General features: G+C 42.3%; 1 protein-coding gene across 5 annotated transcripts in view; it reads right to left on the bottom strand.

The window, feature by feature from the left end:
- The window catches only part of GRIA3 (glutamate ionotropic receptor AMPA type subunit 3), a 225126-nt gene extending 205307 nt beyond the window's left edge, over window positions 1-19819 (bottom strand). For 2 of the 5 annotated variants that reach the window (XM_045030429.1, XR_006582224.1), the window contains exons 1-2: window positions 9872-10299; window positions 8642-8800 (exon numbers count right to left, since the gene is read on the bottom strand). In XM_045030429.1, the coding sequence (XP_044886364.1) occupies window positions 8642-8800; window positions 9872-9962 (250 nt within the window). In that variant the 5' untranslated portion in view covers window positions 9963-10299. Of the gene's footprint in view, window positions 1-8641; window positions 8801-9871; window positions 10302-19760 lie in introns of those variants that run through there. The other 3 variants (XM_045030430.1, XM_045030431.1, XM_045030432.1) reach the window with 3 other exon arrangements.
- Window positions 19820-20437: the final 618 nt, after the last annotated feature.

Below are 20437 nucleotides of genomic sequence, written 5' to 3'. Positions count from 1 at the left end.
TGTTCTGTACCATCTAGTGGCGATGAGATGAGAGAGAGAGAGAATATGAATGAATGAATCTTCTCTACAGCCTTAGCTAACAGCCAGCTGGCTTTTAGCTCATGCGGTAGAGGTTCATGCACCAAGCTCGAGAAGTCCCAGGTTCAATCCTGCCTGATGATGACCAGGGTCTGTTGGCATTACAAATACATTTGTGAACTTTCCTACATCTTGACTTTCCAGTTATTACTCCTCAAAAGAAGCTTGCAGTTCATCTTAGCAGCCTTCTGTTAGGGCAAAAGGTGCAATTGACCATGACCACTAGTGGCTCAGAACACCTCAATTTGGCTGGTAGCTGGCAGAGGCTCTGCACCCTATTTTGAGGGTCATTTCCCCCAGAGGTCAACACTAGAATTACACAGCAACCCAAGGCTGCCTTCTCGCCTGGGATTGTGTTGCAAACTCTGTGAAACATCAAGGGCTGTCCCAAAGCATCACTAGTGTTCAGACACAAGAGCCATAGTACTTTCCTCTGTCTGACATCTGCCAAATAGAAGTCAGCCAAGGAAATGAAAGGAGTCAAGAAGCCCCAACATTTGCTGTACCAGGTGTCCTGCCAAAACCAGCAGCCATGGGATTCTGATGGGGGTGAGCCCATAGGACCATCAGCAGAGCAGAACAGGGGAAGCCAGCAGCCAATCATGTCTCCAGTAGAGAAATTTATCCTCCCACCATTCGTGGAAGTATGGCTATGTCTACACTAGACCACCGGTGGTGGACGGTAGCGGATGCATTGCTACATACCATGCTGAGAAGCACACCATGCCCACACTGCAGTGTGTAGCTACAGGTATCAGTGAAAGGTTCTGGCAGAGGGGGTCAGTGGGGGTTCTGGCAGAGGGGGTCAGCAGCTGTCCATTGCTGGAGCCTTTTACTGTGGTGAGGGGAGTATCTGGCAGGATGGAGGCAGTGGGGAAAGGCAAAGCCAGAGGCTTTCCCTGCTGCTGGAGTCTTTCCTGCATCAGGGGAAGGCTCCAGCAGCAGGGAGGCAGTGGAACATTGTGTGCTAAGAACAGCAGTGCCGATGGGGGTAGGGTGGTGTCACACAGCTTGGGCAAGTAGAGTGTTGTGCATGGTAATGTATTTGAGTAAATACCCATAACTCTTCGGGCAGCTTTACTCTGTTGGCTAAGCCAAGCCTCACCATCTACACTACTATTTTTACCTGTGCTGGGGGGACTTTGGGTGTCTACACTAAATGCTGCCCAAAGGGTACGTGTCACTGCCCCCTAGATAGAGCGCGGATCTCCTCCCAACTCCTCTCACAGCCCATGCAAGTGCTGTAGTACCGTGGACCAGACCTGGAATACAGAGCTGTGGCATGCGGGAAGTGAGGAACTCATTAATATGAGTTCTCCTCCCTGCTAAGAGCTTTTGCACATCCCAGGTGTGGAACTGGGTATTTTTCCTTTGTGGCTTTCTGCAGTGACAGGTGATGTACAGCCAGAACACGTGTTCTGGGGCTGTCAGAAGGCTGTGGACATATCCTTCTGGAGAGGACACAACATTAATAAGCACAACATTCATTTTATTTTGTCAAGCTTGAGGATGGGGGGAGGCTGCTGATTAAGATGTAAAATGTATTTTTACCCAGTGGTTTCAAAGTATTTTACAATCAAACATTGCTTCAGCCTTGTAATATCTATTTGATGTAGGGAAATCTGATTATTCCTGTCTTAGAGATGGCAAAATGGAGGCTCTGGGTGCCTAACTGACTTACCCAAAATCACGCCATGAGTCAGTGCAAGAGCCAAGCCTAAAACACACAAATCCTGATGTCAAGTGCCTTTACTGGTGCCACCAAGCCATACCATGCCTGTACAGAAGTTCTGCTTTTTAAGCCATACACTTAATGCTCATGTATGAAAAGTTATTGATAACGAAATTAAGAACTAAAACAATTTCTCAAGTAAAGATAGGAAATATCGGACTAAACACAATGAAAGAAGGTAATGTATACATGTTCAGACAGCACTACATAGGAGTGGACACACCTTTCATGTATTAACTGGGTTCAATTTTTTAATGTAATTCTTTTTCCATGACAAAGCAGGTGGAGCTACAATACAGCTCTGCATTTTTAAAAATTCTCATTTGGAATTCATGTGGGTAGGTTCTACTGCACCCAAGCACATTCTGATTAGAATACGAAATGCTCCAAAGGTAACCCCATGATGTACAAGTGAAAGTGACCAAACTATGTGTATATATAAATAAAGACACCTTTCAGCATATCTACATGTTCAAATATTCCTGCAAAGTAATTAACTACCAGTGATCAGAGAGGTCACTCCGCTCTAGCAAGAGGCTGTTCACACGGGGTATTATCCAACACTAAAAATGAAATTCACTCTTTGCTCAAGTGCCTGTGCAAGGTCCTTTGCAACACAGTGCCCCTGTGTAAGAGAACTTGCAGATGGGGGCCCCTGCACCTTCTGCATGCTGGGGATGGTGGGCTATGCACTGGCTCTGACTATGCTAGCAAGGAAGGAAATGTTAAGGGTGAAGAAGAGAGTTATGAGGAGCCAATGGCTGGGAACCCAGAGTAAGGGGGAGAGAGAGACTGTGGCTGCGTTTCAGTAAACAGGCTGCAGAAGCAGCCATCAAGGGGGCTGCCCTATCCCCAGACTGAGCTGAGGATGGATTCATTGACATAACCTTCTCTCTTTCTCTTCCCCACCACCCCCACGCACACATGCACTTCCTTTCAACATTAAAAGCCAATTTCCCTGCTCACTCTAGTTTTGTGTGGGGAGCAAAGGGGGGTAGTTTCACCCTTAATGACTAATTTCTGAGAGATTAACCAAAAAGGCACAGACTTTCTTTGAAAATGTCATCTACGAGCACATAACGATACATGTGCCACCCACAATTTTGTTGGCTTAGGACAGATTCCTAGACACTATAGATACTCCAGAACATGGACTGCCAGTTTGCGATCCCTTTAACATACATTATTACAGTGCTTTCAGCCTTGCTAACATGTTCTTTGAATGTATACATTGTTAAATAACTAAATTAAAAGGTTGAAGGGAAAATTCATAGTTTAAGTTCTAGATTTCTACATCATAAGGCAAAGATGTATTAACATTTTGAAGACAAACAGGAATAATGTTAAGTACCCAGCATTTCTGCATGACATTTAGGGACATCTTCAGCCCCCTGATGGGTACATATAAATCATGTACACATAGGGAAGAGAAAAAAAAATCCCCCTGGTGCTTGATAATTGGAGACTGCTTTAGCACCTTGTCATGTAAAGTTTCACTAAGACATATAGTTTAAACTATAACATAAATATCTAAATACGAAGCCAAAATATCTTATGTTAAATGCACCAGAAATACTTTTCAAAGATATTTGTCTGTTTGACTTTCAACTGAACGAAGTAGAAAACAAAAACACTGCAACGTCAAAATAAATCATTCAGATACATTGATAACACAAGACTAGGACTCACAAAGAGTCTTAACTAAATTTGTATTCCACGAAAGAGTGATGGCAAAGTGTGCATTTTAAACTCTTTCAGTGGGAAAAACATACAACTGCTGGATTGTGCTGATAAAGACTCATTAAAGTTACACGTAAAATTAGCACTTTCTCCCACTCTTGCTTTCTCATCTTCTTTCATGACAACCCAACACTTGGCACAGCCTCACTTCCTAGTCACTAAGGGCCTAATCCAATGTCTGATGAACTCAGTGGAAAAAACCACTGATTTCAATGTTTATTGGATCAAATCCCAAGTGCTCTACCCTTTATAAATCTGTTTTAACACACCAACTCACCAATGCTTATCTCCCAATCAGGGTGCCTCCATAGTCTCTTGGAGATGAACTGCTGTCCACTGTTTCAAAACTGTCATAGATTTGGCTTGACCCTACAACTCTCTGTCTTATGTGACTAGTCCCACTGGAGTAACGAAGACTATTTATGTGGGGCGTTGTTCGCAGTCCAATAAAAAGAAATGCATGTGCAGACTTCTACCCCTGCACAAATTCTGGTTGAAAATTAACTGATCAGTGGGACTGTGTGTGGTGTCTTAGATTGTAAGTTTGCCTCTTTGCTTGCTTTGTAAAGCATTGTGCATACTTATGTCACCAGAAGGTTAATCACAAACTCTCTTCCATTAAATGGTTACAACTTTTAGTGCAAACACAATTTTTTGCTATCGTCCCACATGCCCAAAAACACAGACATTTTAACATCAGCTCTTTTAATTTTTAACAATTGAATGAACATGGGATTTTTTGTTTTAAACAGAGCACTACATAAAATTATTCCTAATTATGGAATATTCATAGTATTAAAGCTATTTGCTAATCTGTTAGGAACAGAATTATTCTGAAAGCACATTTTAAAGTGTTGTGTTAAGGATTTAACACTGAGACAACCCTCATTCCATTCCCCACGCAGGCTAGTAAGAGATTTAATCTGCAGTCTTTACTCAGGCTAAACCCCCAGTATCAGGCCCAAAGTTTGCAAGAATTTTACAGAGACACGTTTAAGTCTTTGGCAGTAGGGAGCTGACCACTTTGAGCATCAGTGTCCTTTGCCAGCTGGCCAAAGAGAGCACAGATGCGAGGAAAACAAATTGTCTGCCCACTGGCAAAAAGAAATACTGAGCAGCAGCTAACAAGAAAGGGTGTGTGTGTGTTGGAATAAATAAAATTAAATAGGAAATGTTTCCTGTTACATTCTTTGCAGTATCTATTTCTACAATGTTACTGCAGCAACAAAAAGCAAGTGTTTCTTCTCTAAAATCCTGTCAGATTGAATTTTAAAGATTAATTACAAAGAACGTAAGTACAACGAATAACAATATTCAAATAAAGCTACAAATGTTACTCCCTAAGAAAGTGCCCAAACAAATAGTTCAATGGATCTTGGCAAATTAGGATAATTAGGTAATTATACTCTCTCCCTTCAGTTAGTTAAAGAAGAAATGCCTGTGGAAAGGACGCTAAACATCAAAATTTGTTATAATATAAAAGGAACTTTGTGGGTTAGCAGATATATGAGAAATGAGTTAGAAAAATTGATGGAACAGGAATTTGCAGCTCATGGGTTGGATTTGGCTGGGAGAGGGAGTCTTAGTGTAGATTAATTAAATTCTGCAATCAAAGTCTTTTTCTCCCCTTACATATCCCACCATCACCATTACATGATCAACAGATTTTTATTAAAGGCAATGCTTTCCCTAGCAAAATTCCACAGTGAATAACCTTAAGGTTGGATTTACTTTTCTAAATACTTCTTGCAAATGGTATGTAATCCGAGAGCACATTTGTTGGCTGTAAAGGTGTACAACAGCAATTTTTGCAATGACAGTGCAGAGAGGGAATATGAGATCTGTGTGCTAATGAGCTGACACTGCAGAGGCTGGAGCAATGTATTGTAGTGCACTACAAGTGCAGAGCAGGAAGACATAGGCGGGTTATTTCTAGGGAATATGATCTACAGAACCTTAAGCATAATTCAACATTAATGCTAACACACTCCATCAGAGGTTCTAATATAAACCTGAAACATGCTTCAGTGATGAAGTTATACATTTCAGCTGTTACATTCAAATTATTTGGACAAAGACAACTCACTCCCTATGTGAGAAATTTTGAAGAAAAGATCTAATGTCTGTGTTTTACCTGCTTTTTATTTATATACAGCTTGAGTTACTTTTTCCACTGGTGTTTTCTCTGCAGATGGATGGGTGCATATTTTAAAATATGTAATAAATCAGCAAAAACTTCAGCAATAAACTTTAATTCCGTTTTTTCAGGGAAAAATTGAATTCTTAGTTGACTGTTTTCTCTCTCTCTCTGCAGATAGCATAAGTCTAAATAAACAGATGGATGGACAGCTACTGTAGATATATCTGCTCAGTACTGAGAATGGAAGCAGAGTATACAGAGACTATATAAAAAAACAGAATATGCAGTATTTTAATTGAAAAGGAGGATTAGAGGGAGTTTAGGGCAGGGGTTTTCTTGCCACTGAAGGAATTACCCTCCCCTCCCACTTGTGATATTGCTAAATCACCCCTAGCAGAGGTGGCTTTTTATCTCTGTCTTGTGAAGATATTTACAAGAGCCTTTTCTTTCTTCTTCTAGAATGCACCAGACTGCACCAAGTGGGATGTACAGTCTTATCAAAACATTTTTCTGAGTGGGATGCCCCCTTGATTCACTCTCTCACTCACACACCCCTACCTGCAAATACTTCCAACTCAAAACAGCAGGGTAACAGCATTGGATGGTTTATGGATATTGACTAAAACCCACAGTATACTTGGACTACATATGGGACAGTCACTGATTTTCCCCTCAGTCCTTTCCAGTAGCCCCTCACAAAGTCAGTCACAGTGATTCTTACTGGCAATGGGAATCAGTGGAGTCACTGCAGGTTTCTCGAATGTGGATCCCTGCCAATTGCAGATATCGATAAAAAGGTTGTGTGACAGCACTTGAGAGAATTTATTCTCATTTTCAAGAGGAGTAAAAATGTTGAGAGAGGAACATTCCTTCACTAATACACTGCCCCCTGAAATTACCTTCTACTCCATTAGGGAACAACGATCTGATTGGGGATACTTAGGCCAGACAGTTTTACATGGGAGCCATGTAGTGTGAAGAGCCATTAGTTCATCCTAGTGCATTGGTATGTATGAGCATTCCAACTTTCAAAGATAATTGCTTGCAGATCTGAGAAGAATGACAGCCCTTCCAGTTATTTATTTGTAACTGCAAAGACCTTAAGTGCTCAGAAGGTAGGATTGTAAATATTCTTCTTCTACCAGTATATGAGGTCAGTGGCATTGATAGCCCCAAGGTCACCTTTTCATTTCCTCTCTTCTATTTATTTACCCTTATATGTTATTGTTCAATACACTGCCGAAGTTGATATTCCCTGTACTAAGGTGCTTCCAGGGATTTAACTTTACCCAAATTTCACTACACAATAATATGTTCCCTGGAATATGCAGCACAATTTTCAGTTTGCTACAGAAAACCAACTCATAAAATTGCTACATTACCATAATTTTCACGTGCTACACAACCCTCAAACATGGTTAGCGGTCGGAAGATTAGCAATGAACTGGCTAAATATATAAACTGACCATTGACCAAGGGAGCACGGCCCACTTATCTTAGTGGCATCTGTGAAGAGGAACTTACAGAAGTTAAAAAAAACCCCCAATTTAATTATTAATCAGCCTTGCAGTTTAATGTATTTAGTTTAAATCCATATAATTGATATTTAGGAAACTATATTTGAGATACAGCCTCTTGAAGGGATTACACTGATTAAGGATTAACAGCCAGATGTTTGTTGTAAGAGCTGTTGAGGCAGGATAGGATTAGTAAAATAAGATGGAAAGAACAGACATACTTTTTTGTGCCTTTTTTACACATTACCAAATATTATAATTGGGTATCTTAGATTTTTAAGTCCTAATCCCAAACCCCTTAAAAAAGGCTAACTCTGTGCTATTAGGAAGGAGGCACATGGGGTACGTATCAGAATAGCAGTCCATATAGTTCACAGAAATTTCTTTACAGTATGCTTTCTAACCATCAGGTTTGTGGCCAAATATTTCAAATCCAGAGGAAGCTAAGTTATCTGGTCATTCAGCCTTTCTAACAAAATAGGTATTTAGATTATAAAGATCTAGCGAGGAACTGTACAAAACCGATCATATCACAAAACAAACACATTAAAAGCTCTCTCAATTAGCAGTTCAAGATATGAGGGCTTAAACCTACAAATAATAATATGGTACTGCGTATTAGTACAATGCTTTCTTTTCAGAAAACTTTCCCAGTGTTCAAAACTGCATAACAACTTCATTCAGATATAACCACTATTATGGGTAATTGAATAAGTCTTGCTAAATGCAGAACACACACCAAACTTTCAGGCAGGGATGTTGTTTCTAAGCGCACAGACACTCCCCTCCAACCTCTAGTTTGCACTGATTGCTACTGGAGAATCAAATGATATAGAACTACTGCACGTGCAGAGCTGCTTTTCAAAATGCTAAGTTTTCTATTGCCTTTCCCACTCCCCTCAGCCCTAACAGCATTCTTCAGTTTGCAGTCTCATTGGTTTGGATCAGGACGTTCTCCGTCAGGGGGAAAAAAAAAAGAAGATATTTTAGGACAGAAGGAGGCCAGTAAGCCCATCTAGCTTTGTCCCCTCAAGGTCACTTGAAAACAGCATTTTCCATGTTTTATTCCTACACAGTGTTACTTGCCAAATTATGCTTAACAATAAAGTGATATGTATCATCAGCAGGGATTCGCTAAACTAAGACTATAAGTCTTGGCTTTATAAATAAGTCTATTGCATCTCTGAAAACAATATAAAAAAATTTACATTTTTAAGGGATGAAGAGAAGTGGTGATAAAACTTTCCCATAGATATTATTCTACCATGCTATGCTGCAAACCCATTAAACCTTTTGCCAGTACCACATTTGTTGCACTAGAGTACATGAAATATTAATTAGAGCTCCACTCTATGAGGGAGAATTTGAAAGAAAAAAAAAAAGCAAGCAGGGACACCAGCACACTAAATTACAGAAAAACATGCAGATACTTACAAGCGTTAGTCACTGAAAAACTGTTGGAGGAGTCCAAATGATCTACATGATAGTTCAAATGGAAGGGCTTTTCCGTGATATTTTGGTTTGTGTTGTATAACTGCACAGCAAATCGAAATGCACTGTGCTCCTGAACAGTATTTCTCATGAAAAGTCCACCTGTGGTGAAAAAAAATAAAAGGACAAAGATTTGAAAAGGATTCCTTAGGAATATCAGGTACAATAAGCTATATTTACAGGCTATATATAGCAGCTGTGAACACATGAAGCTAGAGATATGCATATAGTGCATCTATTAAACATGTACTCCAAAATTGTCAGTCCTGGATGCCTAAAGCTAGGCTCCTAAAGCCATATACAGGGGTGAAAATAAAGAAGTGCCCTGCTTTTCAAAGGTGCTGAGCACCCCCAAACTCCCACTGAAATCAATGGGAGCTGCAGGTTTGAAAATCAGGCCACTTTTGTTTAGGTCCCCGAATGTGGATTTGCCAGACTAAACGTTGGCATGCCCCCTCCCTGCTTTTCCCACGGACAGTGTGCTGCTTTAGGGCATGATTTCATATGAACATAGGGCAAATCTCCTTTTGGGTATTGAGGTGAACAAATACAGAGTCATTCAGCATGGCTTGGAGTCTCTTAACCCCCAAAGCCCATAGGCAGGGAACTTTTCCCTACAGCTAAATAAGAACGAAAACTACGTTCATAAAGCTCCCCTCTTTGTGCCATTAGCCAGGCAGGCAGGAGATTGATTCTTCTAGTGATTCTGTTGCACTGCCCTGCTCTCCCACGCACGGTGCCAGCCTAGGGCGCACAAAGCCCTCTGCCTCTACTGCTGGAAATGGCACGGAAGTCCTTCCACACTGCTGTTTATTTCTGGTCTGTTGAAAACAAGGCAAGTTGATCCTGGGAGATTTTTACAATTTCAGAAGCAACCACACTGGTGACTTCCAGGAATGTGCCCAATGGAAAGGATAATACAATCTCCCACCTCCATCCCCAGAGAAAGTCCCTCTCTTCCTAAGACCACCAGGGATCTAGGAGAGCAATGCAGCCCCTCCCTTTCCCCCCAACTCATTTCATACAAACAGCCGCCTTGCTTTAACCAGACCCCTGCCTTTTCCCCTACGGGGGGTTTAATGCCTGGAGGTAAGAGAGTTGCAGATTAAAATGCAAAGGCGATGCAAGAACTCGGCTCAGCTCAAGTTCCATTTCCGAAAAGATGGTGCTTACCTATGCTGATGGTGTTGGGGAATCCTCCCAAAGACTCCCCCAAAAGCCCCGCCACCAAAAGCAGGAGAGTCTGAGGCACGGGTTGCCCCATTTTCTTCAGCCCCTGCAATTCAGTTCCTAAAACGAAACTGACAGAACAGGCATGGGCGCAACGGGAGAGGCGATAAATAAGAATAATGCTGGTGAGGAGGCGGCGGATGTTGCAAGCTCCCTTCTTTCTCTTCACCCCAACCGGGAAGGGCGCCTGGCTGCTCCCCTGGCTCTAGCCACACGCGCAGACCCCCCCCCCCCAAAAAGCGGGGACTCCCCCCAAAGAGGGTGGGTAGAGACGAGCCAACGATCGCCCCCCTCCCCGTCAGAGAGGCTCCTCCAATTGGGCCGGGATGGGGTTATTGATCAAACTTGAGCTGACGTTGGATTCAAGCCGCACATCCTCCAGTCCTCCCCGCAAACGGCAGCCCCCCAAGCCTGCAAAGCCCCCGCGCCGGCGCTCGGCCGCCTCAGCAGCAGCAGCCCCGAGATGCAATCAATAGACACACACACCAGCCTCACGTGGACCAGGCTTTAAAGCTGCATTGCCCGTGTGTGTGTGTGTGTCTGGGAGGCGAGGGGAGGGGGAGCGTGGGAGGGGAGAAAGGGGGGCAGGACAGAGAGAGAGGGAGGTAGGAGGAGAGGGGAAAGGGGAGGAAGGAAGGAAGGAAGGAGGAAGGGGGACTGGAAAAGGAGAGAGGAGGGAGAGGCTGGTTGACCTAATCAGGGAGCCACAGCAGCTGGTGCTGGTGCGGAGCGCTGCCTGCCCCGGGGACCGATCAATGGGTGCGGGGAACAGGAGGGGCAGGGGTGGGGAGGAGAAGGCAGCAGGGATGGGGGTGGGGGCAGGGGAGGTTAAAGAAGACCCAGGGTGATTGAGGGGGGAGGAGAAAAAGGAGACCCTTCAGGGGGGAGGAGCGGATGTGGGGAGGAAGGGGCTCAGGGGGATCCACCAGATACGGTGGGGAGGGACATTCCCTAGGATTTGGGGGAAAGGGGAGTGGGAGAGAAGCAGGGAGCCACCAGGGACCATGCCTCTGCCCACCCCCATGGGAGAGTGTCTGAGTGGGGCACCCACCTGGGTTTAGAGGGTGTTGAGTGGGGCCCCACCCGGAAGGGGAAATGAAAGGAGAGGGTTGCCAAAGGGGGAACTCCAGCTAGTGGTGGGGGAGGGAGGCAGGAGTGGAGGGGAGAGCTGCAGAGAGGAGGCAGTGTGTGGAGGAACCACCACAGGCAGAGATGGTGGAGCTACCGGGGTGGGGGAAGGAGACAGAAAAGGGGAAGAGAAGGGGAGAAAATGGCTTATGAGAAGGGAAGGGCGGGTGAGGAGAGGCAGGGAGGCCTGGGACGGATGAGGAGGGAGAGCCGTCAGTGCCAGGGATTGAGCAGAGGGGGTGTTAACACGTGAAAGAGCCCTCCAAGAAGCGGTGTTGGAGCCATTGGAAGGGAAAGCATTCGTGAAGAGGAGGGAGAGAGGGGGAGCCACCAGGAACAGGAGGAAGATGGTAAGGAGAATCCAGCAGTGGAGCGAAGAAGGGATGGGGGATCCCCGACTGGGTGCCTCTCCCTTTCCCAGGAAGCCTGCCTGTCTAACACCTCGGCTCCTAGTTGGTCCAGCACATTTTTCCCCCCTCTTTTTTCCCCTGCTGACGCATTTCTGTAGATTCCCTTGTTCATTCGCCTCTGGTGCTCTGCAGAATAAAAAAAGCTCCTTGTGAATGATTGGCTCATCTCGCTCATGAGGAATATTAGGCCCTTTCAAACCGAGTCTCTAGAGAATTGGATCCCAATGCAGTTTTCATTGCTCTTACATTTACTTTGCCAGGAAAGGAAAGATCTAGAGATAGCCCTGAGCATACGAAATGTAGGTTGGCCTCCATGATGGGCCACAGGGGAATAGAGAGATAGGGCAGCAGATAGCAAAGTCATCTCATATGCCCTGATGAGTACAGGTTATCTCTGTAGCCTCAGACACGTGGGGCTATGGCATTGCTATTGGAAAGCACAGTTCTCAGAGGTGAAAATACTGCATTCTGCTCATGTTTATTAATGTGTCCGTATAAAGACCCTGCAGCTCTTTTCTTTTCATGATGCTTTGAGGAAATATTGGAAATGGAGATGGAAGAGAGCTACTAGTCACCTAGTCCATCCCCTAAGCCAGGGCAAGATTGTTCTCTATTTGATGCCTCCCCTTCTCTGATTCCAGCAGGACAGCCTTCCTCAATCAACCTCTGTCTTTGTTTAGCTCAGAGTCTATGTTCTCTCTTATGGGTTAGTATAGTTTGTCCTGTGTATTGTAATCAGCTGCAGCCTCATAGGGTATGTCTACACTGCAATTAACCCCCCGTCTGTGGCAGCTGATTCAGGCCCACAGGGTTTGGGTTAAGGGGCTGTTGAATTGCAGAGTACATGTTTGAGTTCGGGATGGAGCCCAGGCACTAGGACCCTGCAACAAGGGAGTTTGTGCTTCTTCCAATGCACTAAATGCCCCAATAGCAACTATGTGGGTGAAACCGGACAATCACTATGCTCTCGAATGAGCTCAGAGGAAAATAAGAGAAAAAAACACCCTATCACCTGTGGGCAAACACTTCTCACAAAGTGATCACTCTCTAGCTGAACTATCAGTCCTCATCCTCAAAGGAAACCTGCACAACACTTCTGAAATACAAGTCCGGAGGCTTAACAATATAACTTTGCTAGACACTAAAAATCATGGTCTTAATAACGACACTAGATTTATGGCTTATGACAACAATCTGTAACTCACTAACCCCCCTTTTCGTCCAATGGGTGTTAATTCCAGTTCACCTGGAATGCTCCCTTACAATATATGCTAACTACTTATGCTAAACTCTCTCTCTTCGGCCTTCTATTTAGCTGTGACACTGGGTACCTTTCTCAGACCTGAAGAAGAGCTCTGTGTAGCTGGAAAGCTTGTCTCTCACCCCAACAGAAGTTGGTCTCATAAAATATATGACCTCACCTATCTTGTCTCTCTAATAGCGTGGGGCCTACATGGCTACAACAACACGGCATATTTATAATCCAGTATTTCTCAACATTTTTCTGGCTGGAGCTCTCCTTCCTCTCTCCACTATATCAGACTCCGCCCCCATTTCCACTCTTGCCCTGACACATTTGCCTTGGTCTCTTTCCCCACATCACCCCAGTTCTTTCCCTCTTGGCTCCCCCTTCCTACAGCCCCACTTCCCTTTGTCTTGCCTCTGTTGACATATTTTCTTTCTCTTCTGCTGGGGGCGGAGTGCCACCTGCCTTAAACACAGCCGGCAACACACAGGAATCATAGAATATTGGAAGGGTTGGAAGGGACCTCAGGAGGTCATCTAGTCCAACCCCCTGCTCAAAGCAGGACCAATCCCCAGACAGATTTTTGCCCCAGATCCCTAAGTGGTCCCCTCAAGGACTGAACTCATAACCCTGGGTTTAGCAGGCCAATGTCAAACCACTGAGAGAAATGCTGTTTAGTGCCATGGAGGTTAGGACAGAGGAACAGAAAAAGCAGTCAGGGATGGAGGGGAGGTGAGAGAGACCCACTGGTGTCCATTAAAGGCCAAAAGGATGAGTGCTCCATCCTCAAAGGAATCTGGCACTCTGCTCATCCCCAAACTGGGGAATCTAGTCATAACCTTTCTAAAAATATCTTCTCTGTCCAAAGGTGTTAATGTGTTTTTTTTTCATTATCAGTCTTCCTGTAGCCCCTATCAACCAAATCAGTACTTCTGGCATTGTTATTAGTCACGGTGCCTTTCTTTTGGAAGATAGGGACACGATAAGTCTCATGGTGACATATGTAATAGCCTGAGACATCCCTCTATTGCTGACCAGGATTTTGGACAACCCAAGAGACTGCCTCCTAGATAATCCTTCCCAGATTTTACGGTAAACCCAGTCTATCCTGGGACAGGTCTCTGGGAGTTCAGTTACTTTTGTGTGAATATTTATATAATGCAAATAGTTTATGTACTTCACTAGGGAGTTTTAATGAGTTCTAGGTCATACCATATTCTACCCAAACCTTACCTAACTAAATACGATCGAGATTCTGCTGCATGGTCAGCGCGGCACAATTTAGGCAATTTTTAGCAATTTGGGACACTGGGAAATTTTGAGCACTGTCTACCTGAAGTGGAGACGTTAATGATTTATAATTAGATAAAATGTTCCAGCTGTAACATCAAATAATGGATTACAGAAGGCCTGTGAAATTTAGGACACAACACACACATGGCGCTTTCTGATTGTCAGTGAACTGTACTCATGACAATAATACAAAGTCATGACAAAATTCACAACAGTGCAGAGGGGCTTGGGCGGGATCTGCTGGCATGAAACTCACCCTAAATGCACAAGGCTGACTTGATCCTTTTTGTAATTTCCATTTCTTAATGGCAAGGGAGAACTCCAGGCAGTGTAGTTCTAGCGGTTATTATGCTTCTCTTAACACAGTCCAAAGCAGGCTATAGTTGCCAAGAAATGTACTGTGCATTGTGTCTTACTGCTTAATTTTTTTTTTACTACAAGAAGAACCTTTCAGCTAATCAGAATACAAAGTTCTTCTAGCGATATTTCCTCATAAAACAGAGGAGACACAATTAACTGAACTTTATGTTAATGCCAGCATTTTGATTAGCTAACCTGATTAATTTTACAGTAGACAGCTTACAGATACAGCGATAGTGGAGATAGACAGAAGCAAAATGAAAGGGAATTAAGGATGGATTTGGAGCAACAGATAAAGGGAGTCAATGGGAAAGAACAGTGACAAAAGAGGAAGAGGGAGTGTGAGCACATTACAGGATTACTTACCTTGGAAAAGGGAAGGTCAAAAGGACACCTAGTAAAAGTATGCTAAAATTATGAATGGGGATAGAGCAAACTACTCAAGCTCTCATATTTACCCTTTCCTATAACGCAACAAGGGGGCATACAATGAAATTAAAAAGCAACACAAATGACATAGAAATAGAAGAAATATGTTTGTGCCGTGTATGCAGAATATTATTGATGAACATAGCTCCATAGGTTTTCAAAAGAGAGTAAAACTTTTATACGAATAAGAATAGCAAATGCAATTACACTAGCTAGGAAAAATCAACCAGGGCTATCAAACCCCATGATTCATGGCAAAAACTGATTACTTCACGGGGTCAGGAAGAAATTTTCTCTGTAATGTACCATAAGGGGAGTTATGGTACATTACAGAGTTACACTTTCTCTTGCATTGGTCACTGCTGGAGTCGGCATACAAGACTGTTGGTATATTATTGCTATTTATTTATTGTGAATTACAGACAATGGGTGAAATCCTAGCCTCACTGACATCAACAGAAGTTTTGCCAATGTGCTCTAGCAGAGCAGTATGTTCCTAGCAAATGGGAATTTTCTGTGAAAGTTTGGGGATTGGCAAGATGGGTTGAGCTATTCTGCCTAAGGAACAATGTGAAACAGGAGACTGAGTTGTAGATGAATATATTGTATTAAAACATTGTTAGGGTCCAATCAAGTCTTGGCATAAGCAGGAACAATTCACATTAGATTAAATGGGAACTACAGCCATTTTAGCTCAGAGATGACTATGGTGCATTCTTCATATTATAATAATCAGATATGCTATAATTGCAGCAACAACAACAAAAGTACTGATGAAGAAAATTGGAAATAAGTGTCACCCTCTATAAACGTCTTCAGTTTGCCTGGGTAGGGGGTATCTTTATTATACATACTCCTGTGTTACTGAAGAGTTATCACTCAGTCATACTACAAATGGAACATCGCAGCCAATCAGATTAGATTCTAATATATGGCGGAAGAAGGGTCATGTGATTAAGACAGAGGACTAAGAGTCTGGAAATCTTGGTTCTACCACAGATTTTCTAGGCCCAAAATACCAAAAGCACTCTAATGCTGAGTACACAACTTTAGACACTGATCGAGGACCTGATTTTCAAACCAGCTGAACTCCCAACAGTTCAGGCAACACCACTGAAAATGGCCATTGATGATGCAAGTTTTCTTTCTACAGTTAGAGGCATCCAAATATTTCTGAAAATGTAGCTGCTCTTGGTCTGATTTTCCTCATCTGGCAAATGGGGATAATAGAGCATGGGAGGCTTAATTAATTAAAGTCTGGAAAACACTCTGAGATATTTGGTCGGTTGAAATGCAGAGTATCATTATATCACCCTAACTGCAGAAACAATTTATACTAACGTCTGCACTCTGATTAATTGTGCACTAGATATTGCTGGCACAATGGAGGCCTACAATTCTTATTTAAAGCCGAACCTGTTCAGTAATAATCTATATTTAATATTTAAGCAAACAGTACAAATCATGAAGTAATGGTATCCATTATACATTATTAACACAATCAACTCTCCTCACATGCATATACACGTATGCAGATTTCAAGTGATTTAGGGAGTAATTATATCATGTTTAAAAACACTTCTGCCTCTGCTCTGTATCTGAGTGCTGAATACTTTTGTTTCCATGTGCCAGGACCTACAAACATTTATTTTAAAAAGTCATTGCATGTAATAACACTGTGGTCCTAGGCAGTGGTAATCATCACTTCAGATGATTGTTTTACAATTCAGTAGGCTGGTTGATTTTCTCCACAGTATATTTCTTTCTAAAATGGTATGGCTCTGCCTTGAACATCCCCAAACCATAGCAGAGTTTTTATATTAATTTATAAGGAAACTGTCAGGTTATTTATTATTATAAAGTTATTGTCTGTTCACACACAAGCACACAAAAATACTGGGTTTTTGTTAGATCTAAGCATTCCTCTGAAATAGCTACAACCTAAACATTGCAGTATTAGGTGAGTCCCGGAAAACCAGTAAGTGAAATTGACTAGAAACAGTCCCCATTGGGAGGCAGGCCCTTAACCTTCTTAAGAGCTTTTGAAAATTACATTAAGCACCTACCTGCATCTTTAGGTGCTTTAAAACCTTTGCAACTATGGCCCTTAGAACCCTGACTCAAAGTAATTTTTGAAGATTTTACTGTTTTGGTGTCCTTTGACTAAACAGAAACAAAATGGCAAGAACTCATATCAAACATGGCAAGAATGGGAAACAGATATACTCTTTGCAGCTGGTTGCCTTACCTAACATTCCAACATTTGACTCAGTTCCTATTTAAGCAACTTGGCATTCTGCTTGGTTTGACCAGAACAATACAAACAGAACAAATAACTTGAGCAAAAAGCCAGAACATGCTAGGGAGCTGTAAGTGCAAGTTTTCTAAATGCAGCTCTTGGCATGGTCCATGATGTGCGAAAAATACTAGAGTGAAACCACAATTAAAAAAGCAGATATTGGGACAGTGGGATAATCTCACTGGAACACTAAACCTGCACTAAACATCAATGAATATATACAACCTTCGGTTATTTGAGCATTTCAGTCAGCCGGGGTTCATTGAAATTGGGAGTTGCTGTATAAGGAACACTTTACTCACTACAGAAATGCGGCCATCTCCAGGCTGAAACATGTTACTCACAACAGTAAAGGTCAGAAAGTTATGAAAAACATCAGATCTCATTCACAGTGCATGAGGGATATAAGTAGGCAGAATATAATCACTCAAGTTTGGTTGTAGGCTTAGAAGGCTGGCTCTGTGTGGAATTAGAACACAATCTGGTGAGTCCCAAAAGAATGTAATTTGCAGTGTTGTAGCTATGTTGGTTCCAGGATATTAGAAAGACAAAGTGGGTGAAACTTCTGTTGGTAAAAGAGACAGGCTCTTGAGCTGCACAAAGCCAAACCTGAAGAGCTCTGTGTAGCTCTGAAAAGAATGTAAAACATTGATCAAATTCTGAATAGTTTCCTTCCATTTTGCTAGATGATGAAAATCTAGCACCAACTTTTATTTGTTGAAGATCTTTTTATACTTTGTTCCATCTACTCTGTACATTGCTGGGTATAGTATTAAGTTCCAATCCTGAAAATACTAATGCACATGAATAATTGCCCTTAATTTCTTACTGACTGGCGTGTGACTTTTGTGTGAGAAAGGCGAGTGTGATTTGACCCACTGGGGCAGATCCTCAGCTGTTGTAAATTGTCATAGTTCCAGTGCAGTCAGTAGAGCTGAGACAGTTGATAACAACTGAAGATCTGTCCTACTCAGTTTAACTGTCTGATCTATCCAGAAGAACTAACAGTCAAGGGTTTTGTTTTGTTTTTTAGTGTAACCCTGACTGATGATGATACAAAACCCTCTTTATCCTTTGATAGGAAAATTGCTGACATAGCAAGAAAGGACATCCAAGAACATTTACAGCAACTGATTCAAACATGATTCAGCTTACCAAACATACAGGACTCCCTCCCCCCCGCCCAAAAAAATCCAGATAAACCTCCTAAAATCTGGACTATTCAGAACTATTTTTACTTAAAAAAAAGTAGTCTACTGATCTTGACCCTCCTTTCACATTTACTGTTGTAAGGATTCTTCCTACTCCCATATAAATCACTGGATGAAATCCTGACTCCGTTATTATGAGTGGTAAGATTCCCATTGACTTCACTGGGGCCAAGATTTCACCCACTGGGAATTTTGCCTTTCACTTCTATGTGAGAAGGATCAGAACCTTAAACTGTGAGTAGATCCACTGAAGTCAATGGAGTTACCTGTTATAAGAGTGGTGGGAGTAAAAGTGAATCAGGCCATTATTTTTAGTTCAAATTCCAGCAGGTCAAGCTAGGTTTCAGCACATTTATCTACACACAAATCTCTGGCAAGGGGTGTGTTTTAACACAATTTTTTCTCTCTCTCTCATTCTCTCTTTTTATTATTATTTTTCTTATCATTTCATTTTAAGTTAGTTGAAGTTAGTTTACTTTATATGGCAGATATGCCAAGGAAATTCTGTTGGATTGGTAACAAGTATGTTGGTAAATCAATTAACTCCCTATTCCTAATGCAATGGAATTCTTACTATGAAAACTGTGACATCTAATCCATCTCTGTCATCCCTATTCTTACCAGCTTTCCACACTTAAACTCAAATAATAATTAATTATAGGTTTGTACATTAGTTTCAATATTTAGCTATTTTGTGGAGGCAGAGCCCAGCAGCGTTGTTATAGCAAAAGATCTGTCAGTGTTCTCATTATATAAGAAACCCAGTCGTTAAGGGGATGATCACTGTCAAACGTTTTCAGAAAATTAAAATAAAAAAAATGGGAAAATCATATAATCCTGGGCTAGACTCTCAGACAAGTTGTATTTACTGACAATAAGAGGTTAGACTTTTTTTGTTTTTTGTTTCTAATGAGATCCAGCATTTGCTATTGATGTGCTATGCTATGATGTGCTTATTTTTTTTAGTCAGGAATTAAAGAATTAACTGATTTTTGGAAATGGCATAATTAGAACAACACATACCTGTTCTGGGAAACTCTACAAGGCAACACTTTGTTGCAATTTGTAAGAGTCTGCAGATGTTTCTGAGTTGGGAAACATCAGATTGTTGCATTGGATCCCTAGAACTACTTAAACTGTGTTTAAAACAAATTAAGTATTTTGTCAGAGAATGCCAAGTGGCTGCATTGTCATTCTTTAATACACAAGAGCTGCAGTTTATGAAATGTTGCATGCATGATATATATGTCAATAAAATGCCATAGTAATTAGTGAATAAAAAATTCTCCAGCAACTATTCCAAATGCCTGCTCTTGAATATAAATACTTTCAATGAGAGACTTCGATTAGCAGGTATCAGTATGCCTATGCTGGACACTGCTGTGGCGCTCCATCACTCCAGGGCTCAAGATTTAATAGGTGACTTGCCAAAAAAAAACCAAAAAACATTACCCACCTCTCCCACAACTCAACTCCTTTTGGGGGTTCTCAGTGCCAAAACGCAGAGGGTGAAATGCTGACTCCGTTTATGGCAAATCTCTCATTGGCTTAAATGAGGACAAGTTTTCACAAAGAGAGTTTACCGAAAGAGAGAGCAGTGTTTATGGCTGTATGGTAAAATGTCGCTACATTATCTGGAACTACTCGTAGGTCCACAATCAGCGAAAATCAAGTTTTTTCATGAGATCTATGGTGTTTGACCCACAATATGCAACATACTCACTATTCTGAGATCTCTACAATACAGCTATAGGCACAACGGTGAATGTAAGTAAATTCGTTAGTCTCTAAGGCCTGGTCTACACTAAGAAGGGGGGTCGAACTAGGGTATGCAAATTCAGCTACGTGAATAGCGTAGCTGAATTCGAAGTACCCTAGTTCGAACTACTCACCCGTCCAGACGCCGCGGGATCGAAGTCCGCGGCTCCAAGGTCGACTCCGCCACCGCCGTTTGCAGTGGTGGAGTTCCGGAGTCGACCGGAGCGCGCGGGGAGTTCGAACTATCGCGTCTAGATTAGACGCGATAGTTCGAACTCCGAGAAGTCGAACTCTCCGCATCGACCCGCGCGGTAAGCGTAGACCTACCCTAAGGTGCCACAAGTACACCTGTTCTTTTTGTAAGATATAGAGTGC

Source organism: Mauremys mutica, chromosome 9, assembly GCF_020497125.1.
Source record: "Mauremys mutica isolate MM-2020 ecotype Southern chromosome 9, ASM2049712v1, whole genome shotgun sequence".
Classification (NCBI taxonomy): domain Eukaryota; kingdom Metazoa; phylum Chordata; order Testudines; family Geoemydidae; genus Mauremys; species Mauremys mutica.
The sequence above is the reverse complement of the archived record's forward strand: the minus strand, read 5'-3'. Positions and strand labels throughout refer to the sequence as shown.